Source organism: Pocillopora verrucosa, chromosome 14 (genome assembly GCF_036669915.1).
Source record: "Pocillopora verrucosa isolate sample1 chromosome 14, ASM3666991v2, whole genome shotgun sequence".
Classification (NCBI taxonomy): Eukaryota; Metazoa; Cnidaria; class Anthozoa; order Scleractinia; family Pocilloporidae; genus Pocillopora; species Pocillopora verrucosa.
In genome coordinates, this window is record NC_089325.1 from 18,226,147 (window position 1) to 18,250,633 (window position 24,487).

Sequence of the window (24,487 nt, forward strand, 5' to 3'; positions counted from 1 at the left end):
AAGGCCCTGCAAGGGGCTCTGGGTACCAGCATGAGCCAGACGAGGCCTCCAGCGTGTAACACCATATTCCACCACATATGTGAAACAGACTGGTGTGTTGGATGACATGAGAAATTCGCTATTGTGGTAAACTTTGCAAGTGGTTCTGAAACGCGTCTTTTTGTATAATAATTAAAGCAGATTTTCTAGGCAACGAGGGCTTCACTGCAAGTACTTCTGCCAATACAGAAAACTGACTGGTAGACGACAAACGAGAAACCATGTATAGTCATATTCCACCGAACGCCTTGACTTCTCCACAGGTGGTGCGAACTAATTTGAGTTGTTTTCTGTTGCTGTAGTTGATAGAAACACTCAAGAATGATTAGTTAAATATTTTACTTAGGCCATTAGTACTAAGGTAACCACAGTGAGCTTTTCAAGTTATTCAAGGCACGCTTGGATGTTTATTATAATTTTGTTTCAGGGAAATGAACAAGTTGTATTTCTGGCAACTTCCCCTGGGTTAACTTCATCTTATGGACCAGCAAATCCAATGCCTTCAACACCAATGCAGTTTCCAGCCCAAGGAGCTCCTCAACTCACTGGCATATCTGTAAGTAACAATTACATGTAGCACGTGTTGAAATCTTTTATTTTACTACAGCGTATATACCAGCATTTCACAATGAACCGTGCAGCAAAATTCAGTTAGATGATGAGAATCAACCGAATAATATAATTACTAACACAGCCAGTTCTCTACAGTCTTGTAGTTGATGAGGTTAGGCTTTAAGTGTAGGTGTTTGTTTTTTAAAATTTTATGAAAGCAGAAAGTTATTCAACTTATTATGAGCATCATTTTAAACTCTTTCCTCCCTTTCCTGAAAAGCCACGTTTATTCACAGAGAAATTAAAGTAACAATAGCTTTGAAAATAGGTGGTTCACTCTGTTGGTGCTGTGGATGCTAACTGTAATAAGATTTAATATTATTGGTCGCATTCAGTTTTCCCTTTGAAAGAATTGCCAGTAAGGGAACATTGTTTTTTGTACCACAATCTTGTCTACATTTGTTTCAAGTCCTCAGCTGCATATGGTTGTGGCCCGGTAATAGGGGTACAGGTACCCATGTGGACACATGTACCACAAACATCTCCTACAGTCGTGGGAAACATGATGCAGTACCCAACACAGCCCTTGCAGTACCAAGCCTGTTACATGTCTCCTGTGCAGCAAACTAATCATGGAATGTACTTCAATAATCAAATGCAGTCATACAACATGGTACCACATCAGTATGTTCCTGTACCCAACAGAGGATTCAGACAACATTTTCCTATGGGGCAACCACCAAATGTACCCTATGCAATGCCTCATGAGTGTGTGCCAGTTGCTAACTCTGGGTTTGCCTACCCTTCTGGAGGGATGGTTCATCCTCAGTTCATACCACCTGACCCACATGCAAGGGAGGCAGTGTATGAGATGTCCATATTTCAACAAGCTCAGTATATTCCCCAGTATCCTACATCAACTCATCAACATCCACAGATATCAGCAGTTGTTCAGAGAAGACCTGGGGTTGTTAATCAGCCAGCATATTTTACTAGGGAGGAGCTAGAGGTACAAAAATCACTTCCAAACTCAGAACAGCAGGGAGGGGTAAATGCTGTTCATTTACTACATGAAGAAGAGTCTACTGGGGTGCACAAACCCGTTAGATCTGATGGTAATTCAGCTGCCAGTTTGTGTGAACAGGCTCCAGCTCCTTCACAACAACACATATTAGAAATACAGAATCTATTCAATCTCCACACCATCACATATTGGACTGTGTAGAATCTGTTCAGGTTCCAGGCCAACAGATGGTGAACAATTCAGAAACTATTCATTCTCCTTCACAGCACTTGTTAGAGAGTACAGAATCCATTCAGTCTCCACACCAGGACATGTTGGACAGCTCTGAATCCACACAGGCAGATGCTACTGTTTCACCAAGCCAAATGACTTTAGTACCCAGTCCATCATCTTCAGATGGTGTTCAAACAGTGTGCAGTAGCCCAGTACAGTCACACAGTGAAGAAGATGAACTGACAGTTGCAGAAGATGACCAAATCCAACCAAGACATAAGTGATGATTTAGCTCTCCATCAATCTCCAGTTGAAGTAAACAATGCAGATAATTTTGAAAGGCTGAAGCCTGAGCAGCCCTACGACAGTGCTTCTTTCAAGCCAGAAAAGTGCAATGCAATTGCTCTAACAAAAACCCTTACTGAAAGAAGGGATGTATGGTCCTCAAAAAGGGGAAATAAGTGGATCCTCCTCAGTGAGTCAGGAAACTGAACTTATCCCTCAAAATGCATTTGATAAGCACGCTACCCAGCCTTACATCTCTAGAGAAAGTAAGGCCAGCACTAATCAGATGCATTACCATTACCACCGCTCAATACGATCCCTTATTGACACACCTGTATATGACACTGCCCACAGTAGAGTGCTCAGTCAACTTGCACAACCTGATGCTTCCTCAGCTCAATCCCATAATGGAAGCCAATGACGCCCTTTGACAACTCACTTCAGGCAACTGTTTAAACCCATTCCTCACAGTACCACAAAGAGTGCAAGGAAAGATGATGGAAGGAGTTGAGAACACAAATGAAGGGAACGGTTTGATTTGAGTGGAATACTGTAAATAGTAAATCAGTAGTGTGCAACCTTACAATTCTGTTCATTACTAAACTATTTGCACAGTTATTTGCAAGCTTAATCAATGTTCAGTTTTGACATAGGTTAGGGGTTAATATTTCCCTAAATGTAGGCAAGTCTTGTCAAAAGTTACTTTGTTCCTCTACTTTCATTAATTTAAAGGATTTGGTTGGATTGATTGAGTTAATGTACAACTAAGGATAGAGGCTAGCTGCTAGAACTTATCCCTGTTTTTGCAAAAAAAAAAAAAGCAACCAAGATTCATTGCAGTGGTCCCGAAGACCAGGGGGGGCCCCCCCCCCCCCTGTCCTCCCTCTGAATAGAAGGTAAGTTTGTATCAGGTTATCTCTTCATTTTGTTGAGGTTTCCCTGTACAACTTTTCTCCAGGGTTAAGAAAGAGAGACATTTTCTTCTCATGGCAAAAGGAGGCTTGGTTAGCACCTTGAAAACGAGTTTTTAAATGAGGATGTAAAACGCACATCCAATGTAATTTTTAAGGAGCCTACATAAGGGAAAAAAAAAGGATTATTGTAAGGAGCCAACAAGTTTAAAAACAAGGGTAAACTGCCATAAGGGTGCCAGGGGAAACGACAGTGACAAGTGTGCAAGCTGGTTTTAATTAGTTTTGCAATCTCTCTCAATCAAATGCCCTCTTTTGACACTCGATGTACAAAAAAAATAATGTTACTCAGTCCTCTGATTATATTGTGTATGACTGTATTGCCATGTTGGGCTGTTGTCAAAATTGTAGGATTCATCAACTGAATAAGATCCAGGAAACATCCCAGGCCTTTTAATAATAGCCACAGAGAGGTCAGAACTATGATTTGTCCAAACAAACACAATTTATGTGCAATTCATTGAGGATGGAGTGGATGAGGATGTAATGATGTTTTGTGTTTGACAAATGAAAAGTTTTTCATGCAGAAGCTTGGTGATCTGAAATATAGATTGTCCTTTGTGGAGACAGGAAATATGGTTGTGTTTGTCTTTTTTGTCTTGAGCATGTTCAAGCAACTCAATTAGTTTAAACAACTTAAGTGAAACAAATCCTTGACACAGAGTGGGTGATCGAAAGTCTGATTTCTATTAATCATTCAAATCCAGTTGACGCATGCTTAAAAAAATCCCGTTTGAGCAACCTAATAATTATGAAACCGGGACACAAAATTTGCCTACTCTACCCGTCCTTAAACAAAGAGAAAGATATAAACCAATATTCACTTTGACAAAATAAAGCAGAGCAAGAACTGCGGCAAAGCTTAATAAAAAACTGATAAGAGGAACAAGTTGATGTTCAAAATTTGTTTCCAATGAAACTGATCCAAAGAGCCAAAGGAAAGATCACTTGAAAATGACGGTTGCTGTATGTGTAACTAGTCTCATTTGAAAGGGTCATAAACATGGATGGAGATGTGGAAACAGACATACACAAATGCTACTGTTTGTAACAAGTGGATAAACGTCACACTGCGACAACTCATCATTCTTTGACATCTTTATTCACAATTGTGCACAAATCCCATTGCCCTTGTTTGAAATGTTTTAAAAAAAAGACGAGTAAAAAGAAACATCGATACCAAGATGGCCAATACTACATTTGTACAAAAACTAGTAATTGCCATGGCATAAGCTTGGGCTTTCCTGTCATGGATGCCATAGAGTGTCAATTTCCACTGTCATTTACACTTAGACCCAAAACCAATATCCTCAGAAAACAAATTTTTCCATCCAGCGACTGTCATGGCCACGGTCCACTGGTCTGCAGGTGGAGGAATTTTTGTAGTGGTTCCCAAGGTTGCCAATCTTGCATCTTCCTTGGCCAAAGACAGCTCATTCTTCTGCCTACAAGCAAAGGAGGAAAGGATCATGGGGACAAACTGGGCACAAGTGGGTTCCAATCAAATCATGTTCCATATACAAGTTTCACTTAATATGCTGCCCGAAGATTAATACAGGTACACCGCACACATTTTAAGCGAACAATTGCAGAGCGTAGCGCCCATAATTATACAAAATGGTAGAACCCATCAAGCCAAAAAAGATTTGGATGTACGACCATACCAACTGTACGACCATACAAGGTGCTACTTTTAACATGTGGCAACTGTACTGCGAGCACACCAACGCCACAGCCTTGTTCAGAGGTGGTCCATGGTCAGTGCACTGGGCTCTGAGTTTGGGATGACCAAGGTTCATAGTCCTAGTCAAGGCAAGGCATTGTGCCGCTGTGAGACGGGTGCAGGAAAAAAAAAGTGCGATCTCTCTCATCTAGGCTTGGCTAAATCTATATATTACAACTGGCATCTCTATTGAACATTTTGTTCCAAGCAGACTGTCGATATGTTTGTTTTTATATTAACATCTCTAACAGTCCTAAAATGGGTTGCTAATCACAACAGCAGTGATCATTAAAGTGTATCCCAACTAACAAAGTGACCAGTAAATCATTAATCAGTGAGCAATATGCTAAATGTGAACTTGCTCAAGAAGGCAGCCTCTGACAATTTAAGTTAAGATAAAATATCTTAAAGACTAAAAGTGAAAGTACTAGTAATAATTTAGAGATTGTATTGCGCAATTTAATATGTGAACATGATCAAATGAGCGTTATATCATAATCCAAGAGTCTAGAAACAAAAATGTGTCGAAATTTAAAGAAAACCAATTGATACAGTATTTGGCAGCATTTTTTCTTGTCCTCTTGGTGGCCATTGTGGAGGGTTTAACTGTTAATTGATTACAATAATGTACAAAATTTACCTACCTGTTGAATAACTTCTTCAATTTGTCCAGCTCCAAGTTTGTGTTCCAGTTGTGGTATGTCACTCTCCTAAACAAAAATTCACTGATAAAATTAGTTGGCCATAAAATAGAAATATACTGCAGAAAAACCTGCAGGGTGGGGGAAAAGGGCATAATTGTAACACAAATATAATGTATGTGCAATAAAGCAAAGTTGACTGGTGGAAGAGACAAAGTTAGGAATTGATCTTCAAGTGAAGTTTAACATACTGCTGGAAAACAGGTCTGACAAAATTAAGGATTCAACAGGAATTGAACCCCAGCCTTCTATATGCTTGCACCAACCGAGTGCCCCAGCCACAAGTTGGAAGAAAGGTAAATTTAATGGGTTGCTTCCACAAAGAGCATATATGAAACAGACAGCTAGTGACCAATTGATCTTATTGAGTTAACTACATTATGTTTATTGTGAAAGCCTGAATGTGTCAAGCTGATTTTCCTTTGATTACTATAATTTCTGTTAACCTGTGAAGATCAAATTGTCCCTTCTCTTGGAAACAACTGGCTTAACACTACACTACTCTTCATGTTAATGACAAGGTACCTGTTCCACAACATCTAGTCTCTGTTTAGTGATCTGCTCTGTGTGTATACGGTACTGGGCACTCTTTGGCATGCTTCCCAACACCACCAATGTCTCTTTATACAACTTTGTGAGAGCCTTGAAGACAAAAGAATTGATTGTGCTGTTTGCCAAACCAGATGAGGCCAATCAAGAGTACTGAATTTTAATATGAACTGCAAACCCAACATTTTAAGCAAGTCAAAAAAGTTCACAGTATACTGTGTAGCACACACACCCAGAAGGTTGTAGTTTTTGAGGATTTTTTTTGGACTGTCCCTACACTGCCAAAAAAGGTCATGACGAAAAACATCCTGCACAATTCATCACTATAGTCATTGACAACTTTAAGCCAAAGAAAACCCCTTATATGAAGTTCCGCATTTTGCAACTACTCCTTGTTACGGTAGTTATTCATATTTCATACAAAAAATCCACCAATGAGTCACCTATTTGGCAGTGATGGCTCCTCTTTTATGTGATAAAAATGATTCAGCATAATACATTAATATATGAGATGTGGTAAAGTTGCAATAAAACAGTGTCTCATTGAACATGGCAAGGGGGTGAGAAAGGCTTTTTGTGTCAACTCTTTAGTGGAGGGGGACAGGGGGTGGGAGACCAGAAGAAAAGGGGGCAGGAGAGGGTAGAAAGCAGGAGAACAGGGGGTGGGAAGCAGGATCCATGTGAGGGTAAAAAGCAGGAGCAGAAATAAAGAAGGCAATAGTTTGTTGTTTATTACTGGGTATTATTCAGTCAAAAATACTTCTCTATCAAAGTTTTGAAATTTCCATGAAACATCCACCAACTCTTAAAAGAAAATTTTGGAAGCAAGAAAACATAAATTTGTACTTGGGCTGAAAAAACAGCATTTCTTCTGGTGAATCTGGAAATCCCTTCAATTCGATTACATCATAAATCATGAGATGGCATGACACATGACACATGTACACTTATACTTTAGTGTCTGGTAAGCTGTAGCTGTCATAAATCTCCAGCAAAGAAAGCAATTCAGGGTCATTAAAGGTTCAGGTTCAGGGTCAGGTCATATGTCGTCTATATTAATTGGCCTCAGCATTTTTTGGTGTGGCAACAAAAAATCCGTTAATGGAAGACCCACTTGTGAGCTTGCTCTGTGTGACTGTGCATCCCAAATTACTGAAGATTTTGCCTCATGTAGTAAACTTGTTCAAAGAATTGCCACTTCAGTGAGTGCGCTGGCAAGTGCGGAGAGGTTCACTTTTCAATGTAATTTTATATTTTGGACAAGGCTAAGGCCTTAATTAACCTTGATTAACCTGAAGATGGGAGCAACACAATGAAGGGAGGGAGTCGGGTACGGGAAGTGGAAGACTCTAACCTCCCTGTTTCCCCCCCCCCCCCCACCCCTTTCTAACTCCCCTGCCTTTCCCCCCCTCCACTCTTTAAGTAGAGAGACATTGATGACATCGAATAGAATTCTTTAACTCAATAAGCATTGCCATTTGCGTTCAAAAGATTAAACGGAGATCACAAACGTCATTTAGAGGCACCTCACAGCGCAAATATGAGTTCCCGCAAAACAAAAAAATAATCGCCATATTTCAATAAAATGTTACTTCAATTCTTACCTCCCTGGGTGCTTTGGAAACTGCCAAACCAACCAAAGCCGTTGACTGAAAAATTTAAGCAATTTCGTATGTGAGGTGACATGAATTCAAGATATATTATGTACGAGTCTTGATTTTGCTTAGTACCTTGTCGATGTACATTTAGCAAACTAACCGTGAAATAAATCCTCTAGGGTGTTCAAAACTGAATAGAGTCCGATCTTGGTTGGTATAGTATAATTAAAAAGTTACTTAGCCCCCCAAAAATGGCCACTGCAGCGACTGGAACTGTTTTATCGATGCAGAGGGTCACTTACCCTTTTCACGTAACCGGACGCCATATTGGATTGCACCGACTCCCGAACAGGCAGCTGGGAATTTTATTGCATCACCTTGGCAGTTTGATACTTCCATGTGGAAGGGCGCTTTAAGGAAGAGATTCCCTGGGTTTTCCGCCTTTCACGTTGGCAAATTTACCTATCCTAAGTTATCTTTGTGGCGTGCGCTCTGTGGTTTTGATCATAACGATTCGTCTTCAATGGCCGCTGGAGCTGCCGAACAGCATGACTTCCCCAAAGAGGAGGAAAATATATTGAAACTTTGGGAGAAGTTGGATGCCTTTCAGTCGTGCTTGCGCCAATCAAAGGACAGACCAAGGTACGGAGTAGAGAAAGTTTATTTCCGTTAAAGGACCGTAACCTTTTCATGAAAATGTGCAGCTGTTTTTTATGACAATAAAGATTCTCCGGCCTTGCTCTACGATTTTTTTCCCCCTACCCCCCCTCCAGTACCCATTAATTTGAGTTTCTCAAATGGTGGAAAAGTTTCCAATTTTTGTGTAATGATTGTGCGTGAGTAAGTGCTACTCAAAGAGATTTCTTTCTGCAGAAAATTCAGCCAGGTTTGATAGTTTCAGCTTTGCACATGTGTGGTCTTGTAGGAAAACAATTGTATTTTTTTGACATGATTCTAGCAGAATAGGATTCTCCCCCCCCCCCCCCCCCGCTTGTTTGAACCTCAGACAGTTTTGAAATAATTTTAGTACGTATGCAGAGGTACTCTTCACAAATGAAGGATCTCAATAGCTTGAACTCCAGTTTTCTCCAAGCTCTAGAACTCCTAGGACCAAACCTGGCCTCCCTTTCCCTTTCAACTCTTTCACTCCCCGAAATGATTAACATGTAACTTCTCCCTTTAATGTCCATACACTGTCCAGCAAACAGGTAATGAGAATGCTCAATTTTCTTATCTTTTCCCTAGAAGGTAGGAAACAAAGTAAATCCACTTAATTATCAAAAAGTTTTCAAAGTTGTTGATGTTTTTTTTATCCAGGTACAGTTTCTATGATGGTCCCCCTTTTGCCACAGGCTTGCCTCATTATGGACACATCCTAGCTGGTACTATAAAGGTAAAGTACTTGCCAACACCTTTCATCAAGGGACTGTAGTATAATTATGGATACATGGTCTTAAGATTTAATGGTGTATTTGTAATTTAATCTCAGGAGTTTAATATTGTTAGTCTGATAATATCAACTCATTGCTATTACTAAGAATCATAGAATTATAAGAAAGACAGGTGACACGGACCTATAATTTTTAGAGATGTGTGTGCTCTGTTTTTTTCAAGAATTCACTTAAATAGAATCTTACATTCAATTTTTTATTCCACTTTATTTTATCTGAGGTTACAAACTTTGGTAGGATCTGGGATAAGTATCTTTCAGGAAACCAGACATGAAATTTTTTATTTGAGAGGAAATTAATAATTTCTCGAGTGTAGACATATGACATTGATAAGATGTGAGGTTAGTTTTCTGGTGTTAACCAGCCTTTAAATTCATGTTACAGTACTCAATTATCAGTCACATTCATTTAGCAAATAGCTGACTGCATGTTTCGACCAAGGTGGAAAATGCTAAAGGCAATATCGTACCCTGATGTTAAGTAAGATGTAAGCTCTTTTTTTGTTAGTGCTAGTGTTACTGTTGCTAGTTTGAGTTACTATATTGACAGGACATAGTCACAAGATATGCTCATCAGTCTGGTTATCATGTTGAGAGACGTTTCGGATGGGACTGTCATGGCCTTCCAGTGGTGAGAACTTTAAGTTTTCATGTCTACCTTCAGAATACAGGTAGACATTGATAAAGTTTGAGATTTTTGGTGCTGGGAATTGGTACCTTATGTAAAAAGGAAATTACAAAGAAAAGTGTCAGTATATTGCAAGTATAAATTTTTTAAGCCTTTCATTCTTTTTCTTTTGCAAAGTTCAATAATTAGTTACCAAATACTTACAATCAAGTTTCACATCTGAAGAGGAATTTGTCTTGTTTATGAGATTATTCCTTGTCTTGTAGGAGTATGAAATAGACCAGAAGTTGGGTATCAAGGTAAGAATAGATATACCTCTTTGGTTAAGTATATCCATTGCTGTAGAATCATTAATCACATTAATCATTAAGGTGATTCACAATGTGGGTAAATAACAATTAGTTTTTAAAATTTGGATACGATTCATCATGGATTTTCATAAGTGATTCTTGCAGAAATAGTCTATGACTATGTCTGCAGTTTAAATGTGCTGAAGTGCTTGGAAATAGATGAATTTTTTGGATTTAAATTTGTTCCTTTTTCTAGAGTCCAGATGATGTGACAAAAATGGGAATAGCTAATTATAACAAAGAGTGTCGCCAAATTGTGATGCGTTACTCCAATGAATGGGAGGTAAGTACAACAGACTTTGATCTTCCTGCAGTTATTGTTTTTTGTTGTGAATATGTTTGTCAAAAGTATAAAGCCAATCTTTTGTTGGCTGATAATATTTGAAAAGGAGTGGCTTCTTGCTAATATTACTATTGTACCAGTGCTTTTGAAGATGTGTAAATTTTGATGGTCAATGGAGTGAATGAATGAAAACATTGTTGTCTAATAACTGTGTGGTTGTTCAGTTCATAGTCAAGAGAATGGGACGATGGATTGATTTTGACAATGACTATAAGACACTTTATCCATGGTTTATGGAGTCTGTTTGGTATGTGTAATTTCATATAATAAACAGTTATGTGTCCTCAATATAGAAATTATTGGTTTTTCCAGTTGCATTTGTTTATTAACTAATGAAAACAAAAACATTAATTAACTTTCATTTTAACTGCTCTTGGTGTAATATATTATCACCAAAAAAGTTGCAAGACTTAACATGAACTGTTTGGTTATGTTCATCATCATATGATGTAGTTTTGAACTGATCTATGTTAGCCTTTTCAATATCAGATATAGAGAAGCTGTCACACTGGTCTGGGGGATTTCATTAAAATAATATACTTGTCATTAAGAGTATACCCAACCAGAGGAAAAATAATGTTAATACGTTGTACAGTCATATTTCTTCATGTACAATTTGCACAATGTGGGTGTTCATTATTACTGTTCAGTTTTAATAAATGTGAGGGTTTTTTTTAATAGGTGGACATTTAAACAGATTTATGAAAAAGACTTGGTCTATAGAGGATTTAAGGTGTTGTATTATATGTCTTTATAGCTCTGCTTTTGATAGAGAAATTATTTTTGGAGAAAATTATATTAAAGGGAAGAGAAGACCATTTTTTAATAAACAAATAGTTGAATTATCAGATAATTTGACATCAGTTGAAAATTCTAAGGCTTAAATTCTTTTGTCCTAAAACTGATTGTTGATTAATATTCTACTTATTATCCTCTAGGTTATGCCATATTCCACAAGATGTAACACTCCATTGTCAAACTTTGAAGCAAATCAAAACTACAAGGAAACTATGGATCCATCTGGTTAGAATCCCTTCAAAGTTTTGTAAATTTGGTTATGATTGTAATTTTGTTTGTGGGTTTTGATTGAGGGTCTTGGAGAAGTCTTTGAAATTTGTTTGGGTTACAAACCCTGTGTTAGGTTTTAATTTTGCTGTGCCTTGATTTGTATGATCAAGTTTACTTGGAGCTGCATGCCTCCTTATATTTCACAACTTATTCTGGACTAATCCTTGTGCTAAATTTAACTTTGAGTTGAACAGAATAATTAGAATCCTTAAACTACTTTGTTACCCTTAAAGATAAACACTCTTCAGTCCAAACAAATCTGTCAGAGGTTTGCAAAATTGAATTTAATTGCAATTGACATGTACACACATACCACTCAAAAGGGTAATTACAGTTTATGGGTTTCAATTAGAGCAAATCAAAACGAGATGAACTAATGAACATTGGTTTGTCTTTGTGTCAAGTGATCGTGGACTTCCCTTTGGATGACGATGCTAATGTCAGTATGATTGCTTGGACAACAACCCCATGGACACTTCCTAGTAACCTCGCTCTTGTCGTAAACCCTGACATGGATTATGTGAAAGTCACAGGTACTGTGAAAGTGTGTACAGTTTGTTCATTAATGCAGCACAGAGGGCAAATTAAGACCTTTACACTGAAGTGAGCAATAGTTGTATTTTTTTGTTGCAGTAATGTTTTACTTGCTTTCTATTCTTTCTTTCTGCAGACAACACCACAAACAGAGTTTATATCATGATGGAAGCTAGGCTTGAAGCACTTTTCAAAAAGCCAGAGGAGTACACAGTTTTAGAAAGGTTTTTAATTCTTTCTGTTTGAACATGTAATAGTGACATAGTGTTAAATATGTATGTGATTGAAGTATAATATCAACTTTTAAAATATATTATAAAACTTTGTTTGCAAAATTGTGATATGTAAAGAAAATGTTCACACTGGGGATGCCCTCATGAAAAATTATTTAGAAAATATAGTTCGACTCTCGTGGCTCCAGAGACTGTAGAGAACTGATGTAAAGAAATTTTTAAGAGAATGACTGACATTAAATGTTTCTCTTTTTAGGACACTATAGATTTTATATTTAATTAATTGATATCTTGCAAGTAATTTTTTTGTCTTTTTGAATAGATTTAAAGGATCTAGCCTGGAGGGAAAGACTTACAAACCTCTTTTTACATATTTTCAAGATGTAAGCAAATTGTGTTGATTTATTCCTCACTTTCCCTACGTAATATTATGCTGCATGAACATTATTTTGCTAGTTTGAAAATACTGTAACATGCTACAATAACATATAAGCGTGACTTTGCAGCATCTTTTCAGAGCCAGTTATTTCATTATTACACACATATGAAAAGTACCAGCCATGTTTACATTGGTTTAATTTCCTTTATTTATTCTAACCATTATTTTTCAGCTCAAGGCTAGTGGAGCTTTCAGGGTGTTAGCAGATGGCTATGTAACAGGTGAAAGTGGAACTGGAGTGGTCCATTCTGCACCAGCCTTTGGCGAGGTTTGCTCTATTATAATGATCATTTGATGGTAAATTCTATAATTTGAGGGTTTCATTGGGTACTATGTATAGTATGACATTTTGTATTTTAAGTGTAGCTATGCTTTTTTTTTGTTTGAAATCCAGTGTTGTGGTCAATAGACTTTTAATTATTATGGTCTTGTTCATTTATCTATATGTAACAGTCTGTGGCTTTAAACATAATGTTTTCTACAAAAAGAGAGTGAATGTTAGAAAGCTAACCAACAAAAGACCATTTTGGCTGTGAGGTTTCACCTTCTCACCAAACCTGTTTTATTTCAGGATGATTACAGAGTCTGTTTGGCAAGTGGAATTGTAAAAAAGGGTGGAAAACTTCCTTGTCCTGTAGATGCAAGTGGAAAATTCACCAGTGAAGTGTCTGATTTTCAAGGGCAACATGTCAAGGTACAAATACAATACACAGAAATGGATGACAAATTTTGGCAGAGTGCATGTAGGTGTACTCTGCCATGAGTATACCTACAGGGGCTTTTAAAGCAAACATTGTTTGTAGGTCAGGCTTGGATATGTTTTGGTTCCAGTTTTTTCAAACTCTCTTTTTCATGTAATCATATATTGAATATAAGGCAAAGAAAAATAAAAACAAGTTTGAAAATTGTTAATCCAAGGAGAAATCTGTTAATGAAATGTCACCAAAAAATATCTGTCATGTCCATTTTATCTAAAGATGTGTCATTTTGTAGTGAAAAATGCTTTATCACTAAGAGTTAAAATGTTGAACATGTAACATAAACATGTTGTGGCAGGATGCTGATAAGGTCATCATGAAGTGGCTCAAGCAGCAGCAGAGACTGGTTCACCAAAGTACTCATAAACATAGCTATCCATTCTGCTGGAGGTAAGGATTCCATAACATAGAGATGTGCACAAGATTTACATCATGTAATGCTAGTATAACTGAGGAGTCAAACAATCATAAGAAACATGTTCTTGAATTACAAGTTGGTAGACCACCAAAGCATTTTTGGTCCAAGGTTTGAAGGTATATAGGTTGTTTATTTGCATTGTAAGAACAACAATAAATTTTTTTTCTGATTATGGCATGCATTAGGTCTGATACACCGTTGATTTACAAGGCTGTTCCTGGCTGGTTTATCCAAGTTGAATCTCTTGTTGACAAGCTTTTGGCCAATAACAAACAGTCCTATTGGTAAGCAGTACAAATCAATACTGAAACAAAAAGTTAAGAGAAAACAAGCTACAAACATGATCCATGTTGTGGGTCAAACTTTGTTGGTTTTCCAATTCCTCTTCCATTGTATGATTATCATAATGAATGAAAGAAACTGTGATGGAATAATTTAAAAACAAAGAAGTAATAACATGTAATAGTAATGTGCATTTCAACAGTGAGAATGCATTTTCAACAGATAAGCTGCACAGAACCACAACCACAAGTATACTTAAGTCAAGTGTTTAAAAGAGAAGCACTTATCAACATTAAATGAAGATGTCAATTAGTGAATTGCAAATAAATTTAATAGTTGTTTGAACAGTGGCTTGTGCCATTTTACACCCACATACAATTTATTGTCTTTTTGATAAGGGTGCCAGAATTTGTACAAGAAAAACGTTTCCACAATTGGCTTGAAAATGCCCATGACTGGAATATATCTAGAAACCGTTACTGGGGCACACCAATTCCTCTGTGGGTCAGTGATGATTATCAAGAGGTATGTCAAAACCCTTGGTTTTTCCTCTTAAGGTGATGATATGAACCTTGTATAGAGCACAACCAGTTGTTGAGCCAGAGGAGCTGAAACTTTCATCAGGTGTTCAGACATCTTCTTTTCTCTTCCTTTTGGTCACTCATATGAATATTTTCTCCTTTTACAACCAGTTATGTTATTTAGACAGTCACAATATGTGAGAACTGTATGTCTTCAGCAACACAATGGACAAGGCCACAGCTGCTTGCACCGATTTTTTAGTTATTGCCTCCCTTTTCTCAATAATTGATAGAATTATCTTATTAGAGGTGGTGGATTACATTTTTTTGAATTTCATACGACAGGTTGTTTGTGTTGGATCCATCGATGAACTGGAGCAGTTGTCTGGTGTCAGAGTCAGTGATCTTCACAGAGAAAGGTATAACTTCTTGCTTTAATTGCAATAGACATTTATAAAATTTGAATCATGCTATAGAATATATAGCTGTAGAATAATTGATTAAAACTCTTCCTTTTTTTTTTTAATCTCTCTTTTTATTTTCTAAATTTAACTTAAAAATTCTTTGCCAGTGTGGATGACATTACAATCCCATCTAAAACAAATAGAGGAGTTCTTAGAAGAGTCCCAGAAGTGTTTGACTGCTGGTTTGAAAGTGGAAGGTAACTAATACATGTATATTTGTAAGTCAGCCACTGTGATGAATTTTAGAGCAATTATTTTTTGGCAATTTTTGTCATGGACCAATGCTATATAAGGAAGTCTGGTTTTGCAGTAATGTTGGCCAAATGAAAAATCAATTATTTTTAAATAAGTAGCTACGTACAGCAATGAAACCTCTCATCAAACTTCATTAAACAAAATTTATGTGTGAACTGTACTAATCATGCAGCTTTTATTTTTTCAGTATGCCCTATGCACAAGTCCATTATCCATTTGAAAATAAAGAAGCATTTGAAGCATCATTCCCAGCTGATTTCATTGCTGAAGGAATTGACCAGACAAGAGGATGGTAAGTGGCTTTTCCATTGTTTTATTTCAACTTTTCTTACAGTATCTATGCACTTTATTTTAATTATTGATTTAATGTTTCCCTTTACAGGTTTTATACTCTTCTGGTGATTTCAACAGCATTGTTTAATAAACCCCCCTTCAAGAATCTCATTGTTAATGGACTGGTTCTTGCTGCGTAAGCTTTTTAGCTGCTCTGTAGTTCTAATTGCTTTGCTCAAGAATTTGGATTTTTGGTGATTTTCTTCTTCATATTTATTTGCCCCAGTCCTGAGTTTTAATTCTACAAACACTTGTTTGTAGAGATGGAGCCAAGATGAGCAAGAGAAAGAAGAACTATCCTGATCCAATGGAGATTGTGAACAAATATGGAGCAGATGCTCTTAGGTTTGTGACTGACATTAACAAATAAAACGCTGTGAATTTAGTGATAAACTCTCCTTTGCGCAGCTGTTATCAGTGATAACATTGAAACTGGGATGAACATTTGTGGGTTTTGGCCAATTGTGTGCCAGGTTACACTGAAATATAAGGGGATTTTTAATTCTGCCTGACAATAAGTGGACCTTCATTAAGAATCACCATATCATCAACTATGTAGGATCGGACCTTTTTTTTCTCAAGAGCACCTTTTTACAGATTGGTTTTATTGGTCTTTGTAACTGTACAATTCTGTAGCTATGTACTAATTACCCAGATTATTTCAGTGGCAATTGAAGCTTGTGTAATTTGAAATTTTTTATTTTAGATTGTATCTCATCAATTCACCAGTGGTAAGAGCAGAAACTCTCAAGTTCCAGGAGAAAGGAGTGAAGGATGTCATTAAAGATGTGTTCCTTCCATGGTATAATGCTCACCGATTTCTGTTGCAGAATATTCAGCAAATGGAAAGGGTTAGGCAACATTTTGTTGCTTCAAATTTATTCAAAGGCCTTGAAATTGCTTTGAAGGTTTATCTTATCTGTAAATGAAATTATTTTGTTGTTGTTGTTGTTGTTGTTGTTGATGATGATGATGTCAGTGCTGCAGTCACAGTACAGTTGATTACAAAGAGGTTATTGTAGCTGAAATATTTTACAATTATTCACTGAAGGGGAGGTGAATTGTGGTGGATATTTACCTTTTCACTTCACAGCTCCATAAAGATCCACCATTATTCACTGACCCTGAGGTGTATAATTGTTTTAATATATACTACACAGATACAAAGAATTTAGTTTATTTCTTTCAATACACAGAAAAATGGGAGGGAATTGATCTCTTGACATGCAATTTTGTCTCACAATCTAGTACTTACTGTTCACTTCTGAACTAGCCAATCAGCACACACTAAAAGTACTATTCACCTGTGTAGTATCTACTGACATATTATGTTTGGTTGTACCTTTTATTTTTTAACATTTAAATCTTTGGTTGAAATAACAGCATATGATTGTCGTAATCAAAGTTACCAACACTATAAATTTTTTTGAAATTTTACCACAACAAGTTATTGATAATTGAGAAACGTTTTTGATCAACTTTCCTAACAGCAACAAAGTTTACTGTATTTTCAGGTAAAAGACAGAGCTAATAACAATGAAATGATAATTTTGTATTTCTGAAATAGGACGGAAAAAAGTTTGTTCATGATGAAGAGGTTCTGATGAATTTGGGCAACACACTTGATCGCTGGATCATTTCCTTTACTCAAAGTTTGGTATTGTTTGTCCACCAAGAAATGGCAGGTAAGTCACTCTTTACTCTAGGGGCTAAAAACAGCTGGCTGATTGAGATGATGTTGTTAGATATTATTTATCACTCAAGAAACAGATTGAGGTCCAGCCTTGCAAAATATGTTGATCGTAGTAAAATGACTTACTGAAAGTGACTATGCATCCCTCTTTTTTGTAGCCTATCGACTGTACACTGTTGTTCCTCGGCTGGTCAAGTTCATTGACTATCTGACCAATGTGTATGTGCGAATGAACAGGAAGAGACTCAGGGTAAGGGATTAATGAACTGTGAAGGGTCAAGGCGTAACTCTTTGGTAAAACACGACTTCCTTCGTTAGATATCTTTTGCTGTGACAGTTTATTGTGCCACGTACCTCTACATTACTTACTTTTTTTTTCTGTAATGGCTAACCACAATGTCAACATCAAGGCAGAAGTAAGCCTTAAGTAAAAGGAACATTTCGAAAATTTTAAAAATTACATTTTTAATTTGCATCAAAACTTATTTTATGGTTTTTCATGTTGTTTATGTGGAATTGATTTGATTAAAAAACACCTTACAGTAATTATGAAGGAACACAAAAACTTCACCTTTTTTCAATATTTGCCGAAGATTCAATTGATACATTGGATATTTTTTACGGTGTAGGGGGAGTATGGGGACAAGGATCGTTACGAGTCACTTCAGACGCTGTTCAGTGTTGTATTTACCATCACAAGGTTAATGGTATGTTCTGATATGTTGATTTTGAACAATCAGATACTAAACTCACACCTATAATTAACTCTAAGTCAGGAATGATAGTAAGCACGCATCGCTACTGTGGTAGGCAAGTTATGTATTCTGTGAGAATACGAGTCCCGGCGGAGTTAGTTGCTTACTAAAAAGATCCATTATGATCTCGAATTCAATTTAAACACGGCAGTGACCATGTGTGTCGATCTTACGAGTGAATTCGTGTTCTCTTGTTTCTAGGCGTCATTCACTCCATTTCTTACAGAGTTCAATTATCAGTCTTTGCGGCCTTTCATACCAGAAAGTATGAAAATCGGAGAAACAGAGAGTATCCATTATTTGATGATCCCTAAGGCCAGGTGGGTACATTTACTGTCTTATTATTCTTTGTGAGCTAGTTTTAATCTTAATACACGGTTAAGAAAAAAATTTGACCTCGTTATAATTGTTTTTTATTAAAATAAGTTTTCACTGACGTCCTAGTGGACATTAATTTTTTCATGGATTGAGCATATATTAAGAAATGTCAAGTTTGTGATGTGGGAAAAATGTTAAACAGACATCAAAATTTGTTAGCAAACTGAAGCTGTGCTTGCAGCTGGTTCCGGCTGTGAGCAGTGCTCCACTGACCCATTTCTGCCCTTGAATTTACGGAACGCGTGGCTGCAATTAGTTCAATCTTTATTTCTCAACTTCCCCTGTGCTTTGGTTTTTATTTGCATAGCACGTTTTTTTAATTCCACAACTCATCATTATTACCTTAACAAAATATTTTATCTGAAGGGAAAATCTAATCGACAAAGAGATTGAGAGAAGAGTAGCCCTAATGCTAACAGTGATTGAACTTGGCCGAGTCGTTAGAGAGAGAAAAACTCTTCCGTTGAAGGTAAGAATCCCTCTCAGCGATAAATTTCTCATGTGAAGTAAGTTTTAAGAGTTGTGATATTTCAGAGATTTTGCGGTTTGATAAAGATGGTAATAGGTATATGAAACTATTCTTTGGTTAATACCGTTAGTAGATTAACAAATTAAGCTTGTATGCGGTGAAAATTATTTTAATGTAGGTTTTATCAGAATGGATTCGTATCATAATAAAATATTTGTGTCATTTTCGGTGATGATTTCAACTCAGAGGCTCGTTAGAGAGACCAAATCATTGAGGTAATTATACCTGGAGCCTTCAGTAGGTGATGTGAGTTACAGGAGTTGGTTACATGAGGAATTGAGCGGGAGGTGTACAAACAACTTGAGAAATCACTAAATCATCAAATCTATCGATTTTTTTATACATCAACTGGACTGCTATCGTTAAAAAACTCAGTTTTTAATATTCATTCATAGTGAAACGAAAGAGAATGGTCGAACTGATTTTGGTTTGAGGAGAGTTTTGAATACTGAGCGGGTAGAATAGGCAGTGAAAGTCAGTGGGTAATTCTCAGTGAAGGGTAACTGACCCCTTCGCGTTTTTCAAATCACTTGCGGATGCGTGACAGGCAGGACAAATCTGGAGGAAGAGTTCCCTTCAAACGATTGTCGATAACATACCAAGGGGACCTGGAGTTTGGCCTAAGGGTGTGATATCCTATGTACTGTTCATATGATAGCACACAAAGTGAAGAAAGTTCTAGTCACCCTTCAATGCAATGGCAACCCTTGTGGTATGTCATGTGTTCATAAATGAACTTTTACCGTTAGCCTTTATCCTGAAGTTGGGCGTTGGACAACTTGTGAGAAGTTCTTGTAGTTCTTTCTCCAATATATCTTTCTTCCATTGTCCTGACTTGCATTGTTATCTCCATCGACGTAGGCTTCCTAACATTGAGCTTTTTTTCTCCAGTATCCCCTCCCTGAGCTTGTCGTCATTCACCAGCTGCAACAGACCCTTGATGACGTGTTATCTCTGGAAGACTATATCAAACAGGTACATATCGATCGAATACCGCGGACTTTACTATTCACTTTACTGGTGGTTTTCTCGAATAACCGTATTTGATGTGTCTCTAGGAGGTGAATGTGAGAAAGTTAACAGTGTCGTCAGACAAAAACAGGTTTGGGGTTCAACTCAAAGCTGAGCCTGATAACCAGACATTGGGGCGCAGATTGAAAGGTGCCTTCAAGGAAGTGTCTCAGGCAATTAAAGGTATCTTATAGATTGACAAGTTTGTTTGTTTATGTGAAAGTATATTTAATTGACCGTTAGTCAGTAGAAGCTATTAATTAATGCCACTTTAAATATGTTTGTAGGTCTTTCAGACCAGGAAATACAAGTGTTTAAAGAGAAAGGAGAGCTGATGGTGGCTGGGCACTTACTGAGTGGAACAGATTTAAGGGTGACGAACTAATCAATTTTTATAGTTCGCGGAGTCAAGAGAGATTGTTCCTATTCATACCCACCATGCAATTGTAACAACTATTTGTCTCGGTTGTTAGGTGATATACTCGTTTGATCAGAATGGATCAGCGCCGTCAGCATATGAAGCACACTCTGATGGAGAGGTTAGCGCTGATTACTTTTAGCGATTTTTAATTGAGTATCGAAAGTAATCTTGGATTGCTTTGGTTTTGCTTTACTTCCCTTTGTGATTGGTCCAGAAAACTCGTGCCACCGACCATCTCAACCAATCAATTGCAGAACTTAAACCAATCCCGTACCTCCGTGCTTCAACTATTAAACAATTGTAGAAGTTAAATGAGATGGAAAGATACCATACTGCCAATGGTTGCAATGATATCATATTTCCTTCATGCCATCTCATCCGTGCTAATATGACTGGAGAGTTCAATGATTCCTGTTAACTGAAGTACAAGCTCTTACCTGACAGACTCATTTAGTTATTGCCACCGTTTGTTTTAGACATGAGTAACGTGCACGTTTTGTTGTCATCAAGGTACTTGCTCTTTTGGATATCACCCCGGATCAGTCTTTGCTCTCTGAGGGTGTGGCACGGGAAGTGGTCAATCGAATTCAGAAACTGCGGAAAAAGGCAAGTGCAGCTAGTCTCAGTGACACCTTGACTTCTGGCTTTTTAGTGTGATTTGTCGGAACTGTCGGCAAATTTCCATCATAAACCTGAATACGCAGCAGAAGTGAAACACCTATTTCTTCCGTTTCTTACCCCTAAATAGCTACCAGGTTGTAGCTCTTAAACTTTTTACGGTGGCCAATTAACGTTATCAACTCAGTTGATAATGCTAAATTACCCTGTTATACTCTCTCACCGACGCAGCACCACAGCTTCTTTATAAACTCATCCCCTTTATTCATCTGCTAGATTCCCTTACGCTTTAAGAAAAATTAGAAAAATTAGAAAATTCCGTTACCGCGATCGGCAGGAAATATTTACCAGAATTTAAATCTAAAATTAGCTATTTCTAACTCACTTCGCATTCGCGAACCACTTTTTATTCCCTCACTGGGACATAATGTGACTTAGAACACAACTCGAGAGTGTCCCTTGGTAGGTTTTGTTGAGGTGTGAACTTGTGATCCCACAAATCGTGGCTGACTTCTTACCGTTGTCATCTCGTTAGGCTCAACTTCAGCCATGCGATGACATCACCATTGTGTTTGACGTTACACAAGGCATGTTAGATGACGTCATCAGTGAACACAAAGGTTACATTGAAGATAGTGTTAAGCAACCTGTTGTGTCCAGTTCTCTCGCACCGAGCTTGCCTCTAATAATTTCCGAGAAAACAGAGGTATGTATGACGCATCTGCCTGAAGAGTATTGACGAAATTTGATCTAATTGTTCATGAAATTAATTTTACAAAAAATTTCAATTTTTGGGGTTCTATGGAACAACGCACAACATTTGGAAAGCACGTAGAAAGCTTGTGAATCAGTAAGCAATCAGCGTATGGTCCCTAGAGTTATGTTACGTTGGCTTGGAGTTGCTTAGCGAGTGTAGGCTTAGAATATCCAAATAGTATTGTGGCGAGTATCCAAAATTTAAGGATACGGTCTTTCCGAGCTTTCTGCTAGCGTCTGATTCATAAACTAATGACCAACCTTTTTGCATACTGACAAGTGCCCTGAGTCTCTTACTTAGGGTGACCACACTGCATAGATGATTTAGGGGCCCTCCCATCCAATAAAAAATACATGATGATTATGCCAACAGCATAGACTATCTTTTAAGCTTTATTTAAGAATTTAATTCCGTCTTAACCGATAATCACTCGAAATCGATTACGAACCGACAGTAATGAAGTTTTTTTTTTGAGCTGCGAGCTGTGTGGAAAATTCCTTAGTACCTGACCTCGCAACAGCTGACTGCTTAAACAGGACTCAGAATGGCCCTCAGAGAACAGGAATCGTCGACTGTAAAATACCCTGCAACTCTCTTTTTAAAATGTGGGCACCCAGTATTTTCCCTAAACCAGTGTGCTTGTCAGGTTTGGTTTTGTTTCGTTTCATGTGCCTTTATTCTCATTTCCATGGTCAATTTTAGGTTAAAGGTAGTATGCTTGATCTGAAGTTGTTGAAAGGTCATCAGACTGCAAACAAGGAAATGACTGTTGGAGAACCGCTGTGCAAATTTGTAAACGTACTGCTGTGTAGAGGTGGAGCTGGGGTAGTTAAGGGAACTGTGCTTTTGGAGAATCCTCAGGGCAGCCCGGTCATTTCATTGGATCAACTTAAGCGACAGGTACTCTTGATTGCCGTTTTTTTATCATGGTGTGAGCCCTCAAAACAAACAGTTTTGTCTCTTTCTGCTGGGTTGAAGGAGGTTCCCTCAAACAGGTTATGACGAAGGTGGAATAGACAGTCGTTCTGAAGCTGCACAAGGTGCTTAGAGTTGCTTGACTGTTCGATACAACATTTTACTCTTCTTACCATCGAACCAAAACTATAACACTTGTCCTTGTTAAATACTTGTTTAATCGTAGTTTATTTTCTGTTCACTATTCTCTTATTGTTTGTTGTCTCATAATCTGTAAAGCCCGTCTATTGGAAGGATACTTCATTACCGCTCTATTTACCATGTTTGAATGCTTTCAAAACAGGTAGCCGTAATGTTTAATCAACAGGAGAGTGCTTTGAAACTGTCTTTGTCGCCAAAATGTGAATCAGGTTAGTTCATATACCAACAATTCATACTCTGACTGTAATGTCTGTCCTGTCTTAGTGCAATCCACTTTCCTACTTGTTTTGCTTTTCGTGGTTTAAATAGCGATGTTTGAGTGAAAATTCACTGAGCAAAAAGAAGAAATAGTCAACAATTATTCACTGAAAAGGAGGTAGTTACCTAGCCTTTTCACTGACACTGACGTGGATAATTGTTTTTTGAATATACCACACAAGAACCAAAAAATTAGCCAATCTAGCCAATTGGCGTGCGCGAAAAGTATTACTCACCGTGTGATATATATTAATGCAGTCCATATTCTACGTTCTTACTATACTAAGTGTGTAGTTTAACGTTATTTTATCATGTTTCTTTCAGTTGTTACCGACAAAGACATGTCCAAATTACATGGCTCTCAATTGTACGCTTACGTCACAGGCTGAGTTCGGCCATTTCGAATCTTGTTTTCAGTAGTTTAGTGTATTTCTGTTGGCGTCAACACCTGACAGCTAATTTTCCCGAGTCACCATCTGTTAATTTTTTTCACCTGCATTAGGCCCAATAGTGTTTTGAATGAAAGTAAAGGTTGATGTCCATGACATTTTTGTCATGTAAATTGTCCCACTCAAAACCTTTTTCTTTCATCAATATCCTAAAATTGCCTTTCTAGAGAATCGTGAGAATGTAGCTTAAATTTGATAAATTATCTTCTCTTTGATAAAAGCAAACACGTGAACACAAATTTAACAAAAAAAAAACACGTGTGTTAATTACTGTTCCCTTCTAAAAGACAATTAAATAGCTAAACAGCACGGTGCATGTGCCAACGATGATGGAACCACATTCTTACCATGGAAATAAACAAGAGGAGAAGAACTATCTTGTACGAAATTTTTCCGTTTGAGATTTCGTTTAACAAATATGACGGCACTCAGTAGTTTGATACTTAGTGGGAATTCGTTTTCCCTTTTTGTTAGCGTTAATTCTAGCTTTTAGTCTAAACGATGAAAATCTGAACATTTGTAGAAATGCTACACGTTTCGTAAAAATCTTTCTTTGAATTTTCCCTACTACCTGACTGTTTTTGGAAAAAAAGTTGTTTTTAGAGTTATTCAATAAACAAAGTAAACTCAAGGTGTGGTTTTAGTAATGACTCAAGTCTCTGCGAATTACGAACAGAAAACATTCTCAAAAGACAGACCACAAGACACTACGGGCAAACAATTACTTTATTTTAGTATTCAAAAAATAAATTATTACTTTTTAACATTCCC

General features: G+C 37.3%; 2 protein-coding genes and 1 pseudogene across 2 annotated transcripts; 2 read left to right on the forward strand and 1 right to left on the reverse strand.

Moving 5' to 3' along the window:
- The first annotated feature begins 95 nt into the window (after positions 1-95).
- LOC131787682 (uncharacterized) lies at positions 96-2,860 on the forward strand (annotated as a pseudogene).
- Positions 2,861-4,363: 1,503 nt separating this feature from the next.
- LOC131787646 (NADH dehydrogenase [ubiquinone] 1 alpha subcomplex subunit 5) lies at positions 4,364-8,067 on the reverse strand. Its single transcript, XM_066161815.1, is given in 6 exon segments — positions 4,364-4,459; positions 4,462-4,529; positions 5,448-5,517; positions 6,034-6,150; positions 7,662-7,706; positions 7,958-8,067. Coding segments are annotated over 6 exon segments (420 nt in total). The 5' UTR covers positions 7,982-8,067.
- Positions 8,032-24,347, forward strand: LOC131787645 (isoleucine--tRNA ligase, cytoplasmic-like). Its single transcript, XM_059104734.2, has 36 exons — positions 8,032-8,297; positions 8,973-9,048; positions 9,656-9,736; positions 10,000-10,032; positions 10,280-10,366; positions 10,591-10,673; positions 11,108-11,159; positions 11,365-11,449; positions 11,899-12,027; positions 12,165-12,252; positions 12,584-12,644; positions 12,873-12,968; positions 13,272-13,394; positions 13,757-13,848; positions 14,062-14,160; positions 14,557-14,683; positions 15,025-15,098; positions 15,251-15,340; positions 15,586-15,690; positions 15,781-15,867; positions 15,993-16,076; positions 16,438-16,582; positions 17,299-17,416; positions 17,583-17,674; positions 18,054-18,131; positions 18,381-18,499; positions 18,924-19,026; positions 19,978-20,061; positions 20,145-20,280; positions 20,385-20,470; positions 20,571-20,636; positions 21,029-21,124; positions 21,672-21,842; positions 22,596-22,793; positions 23,152-23,218; positions 23,592-24,347. The coding sequence occupies exons 1-36, from the start codon at positions 8,053-8,055 to the stop codon at positions 23,654-23,656; spliced, it is 3,621 nt and encodes a 1,206-aa protein (XP_058960717.1). The 5' UTR covers positions 8,032-8,052; the 3' UTR covers positions 23,657-24,347.
- Positions 24,348-24,487: the final 140 nt, after the last annotated feature.

Excerpts from the sequence above, each read along its gene's own strand:
- LOC131787645 (XM_059104734.2), top strand. The coding sequence starts at position 8,053 with ATGTGGAAGGGCGCTTTAAGGAAGAGATTCCCTGGGTTTTCCGCCTTT. Across the intron at positions 8,298-8,972 it reads CAATCAAAGGACAGACCAAG|GTACAGTTTCTATGATGGTC; the intron begins GTACGGAGTAGA and ends TTTTTTATCCAG. Across the intron at positions 12,645-12,872 it reads TTTTTACATATTTTCAAGAT|CTCAAGGCTAGTGGAGCTTT; the intron begins GTAAGCAAATTG and ends ATTATTTTTCAG.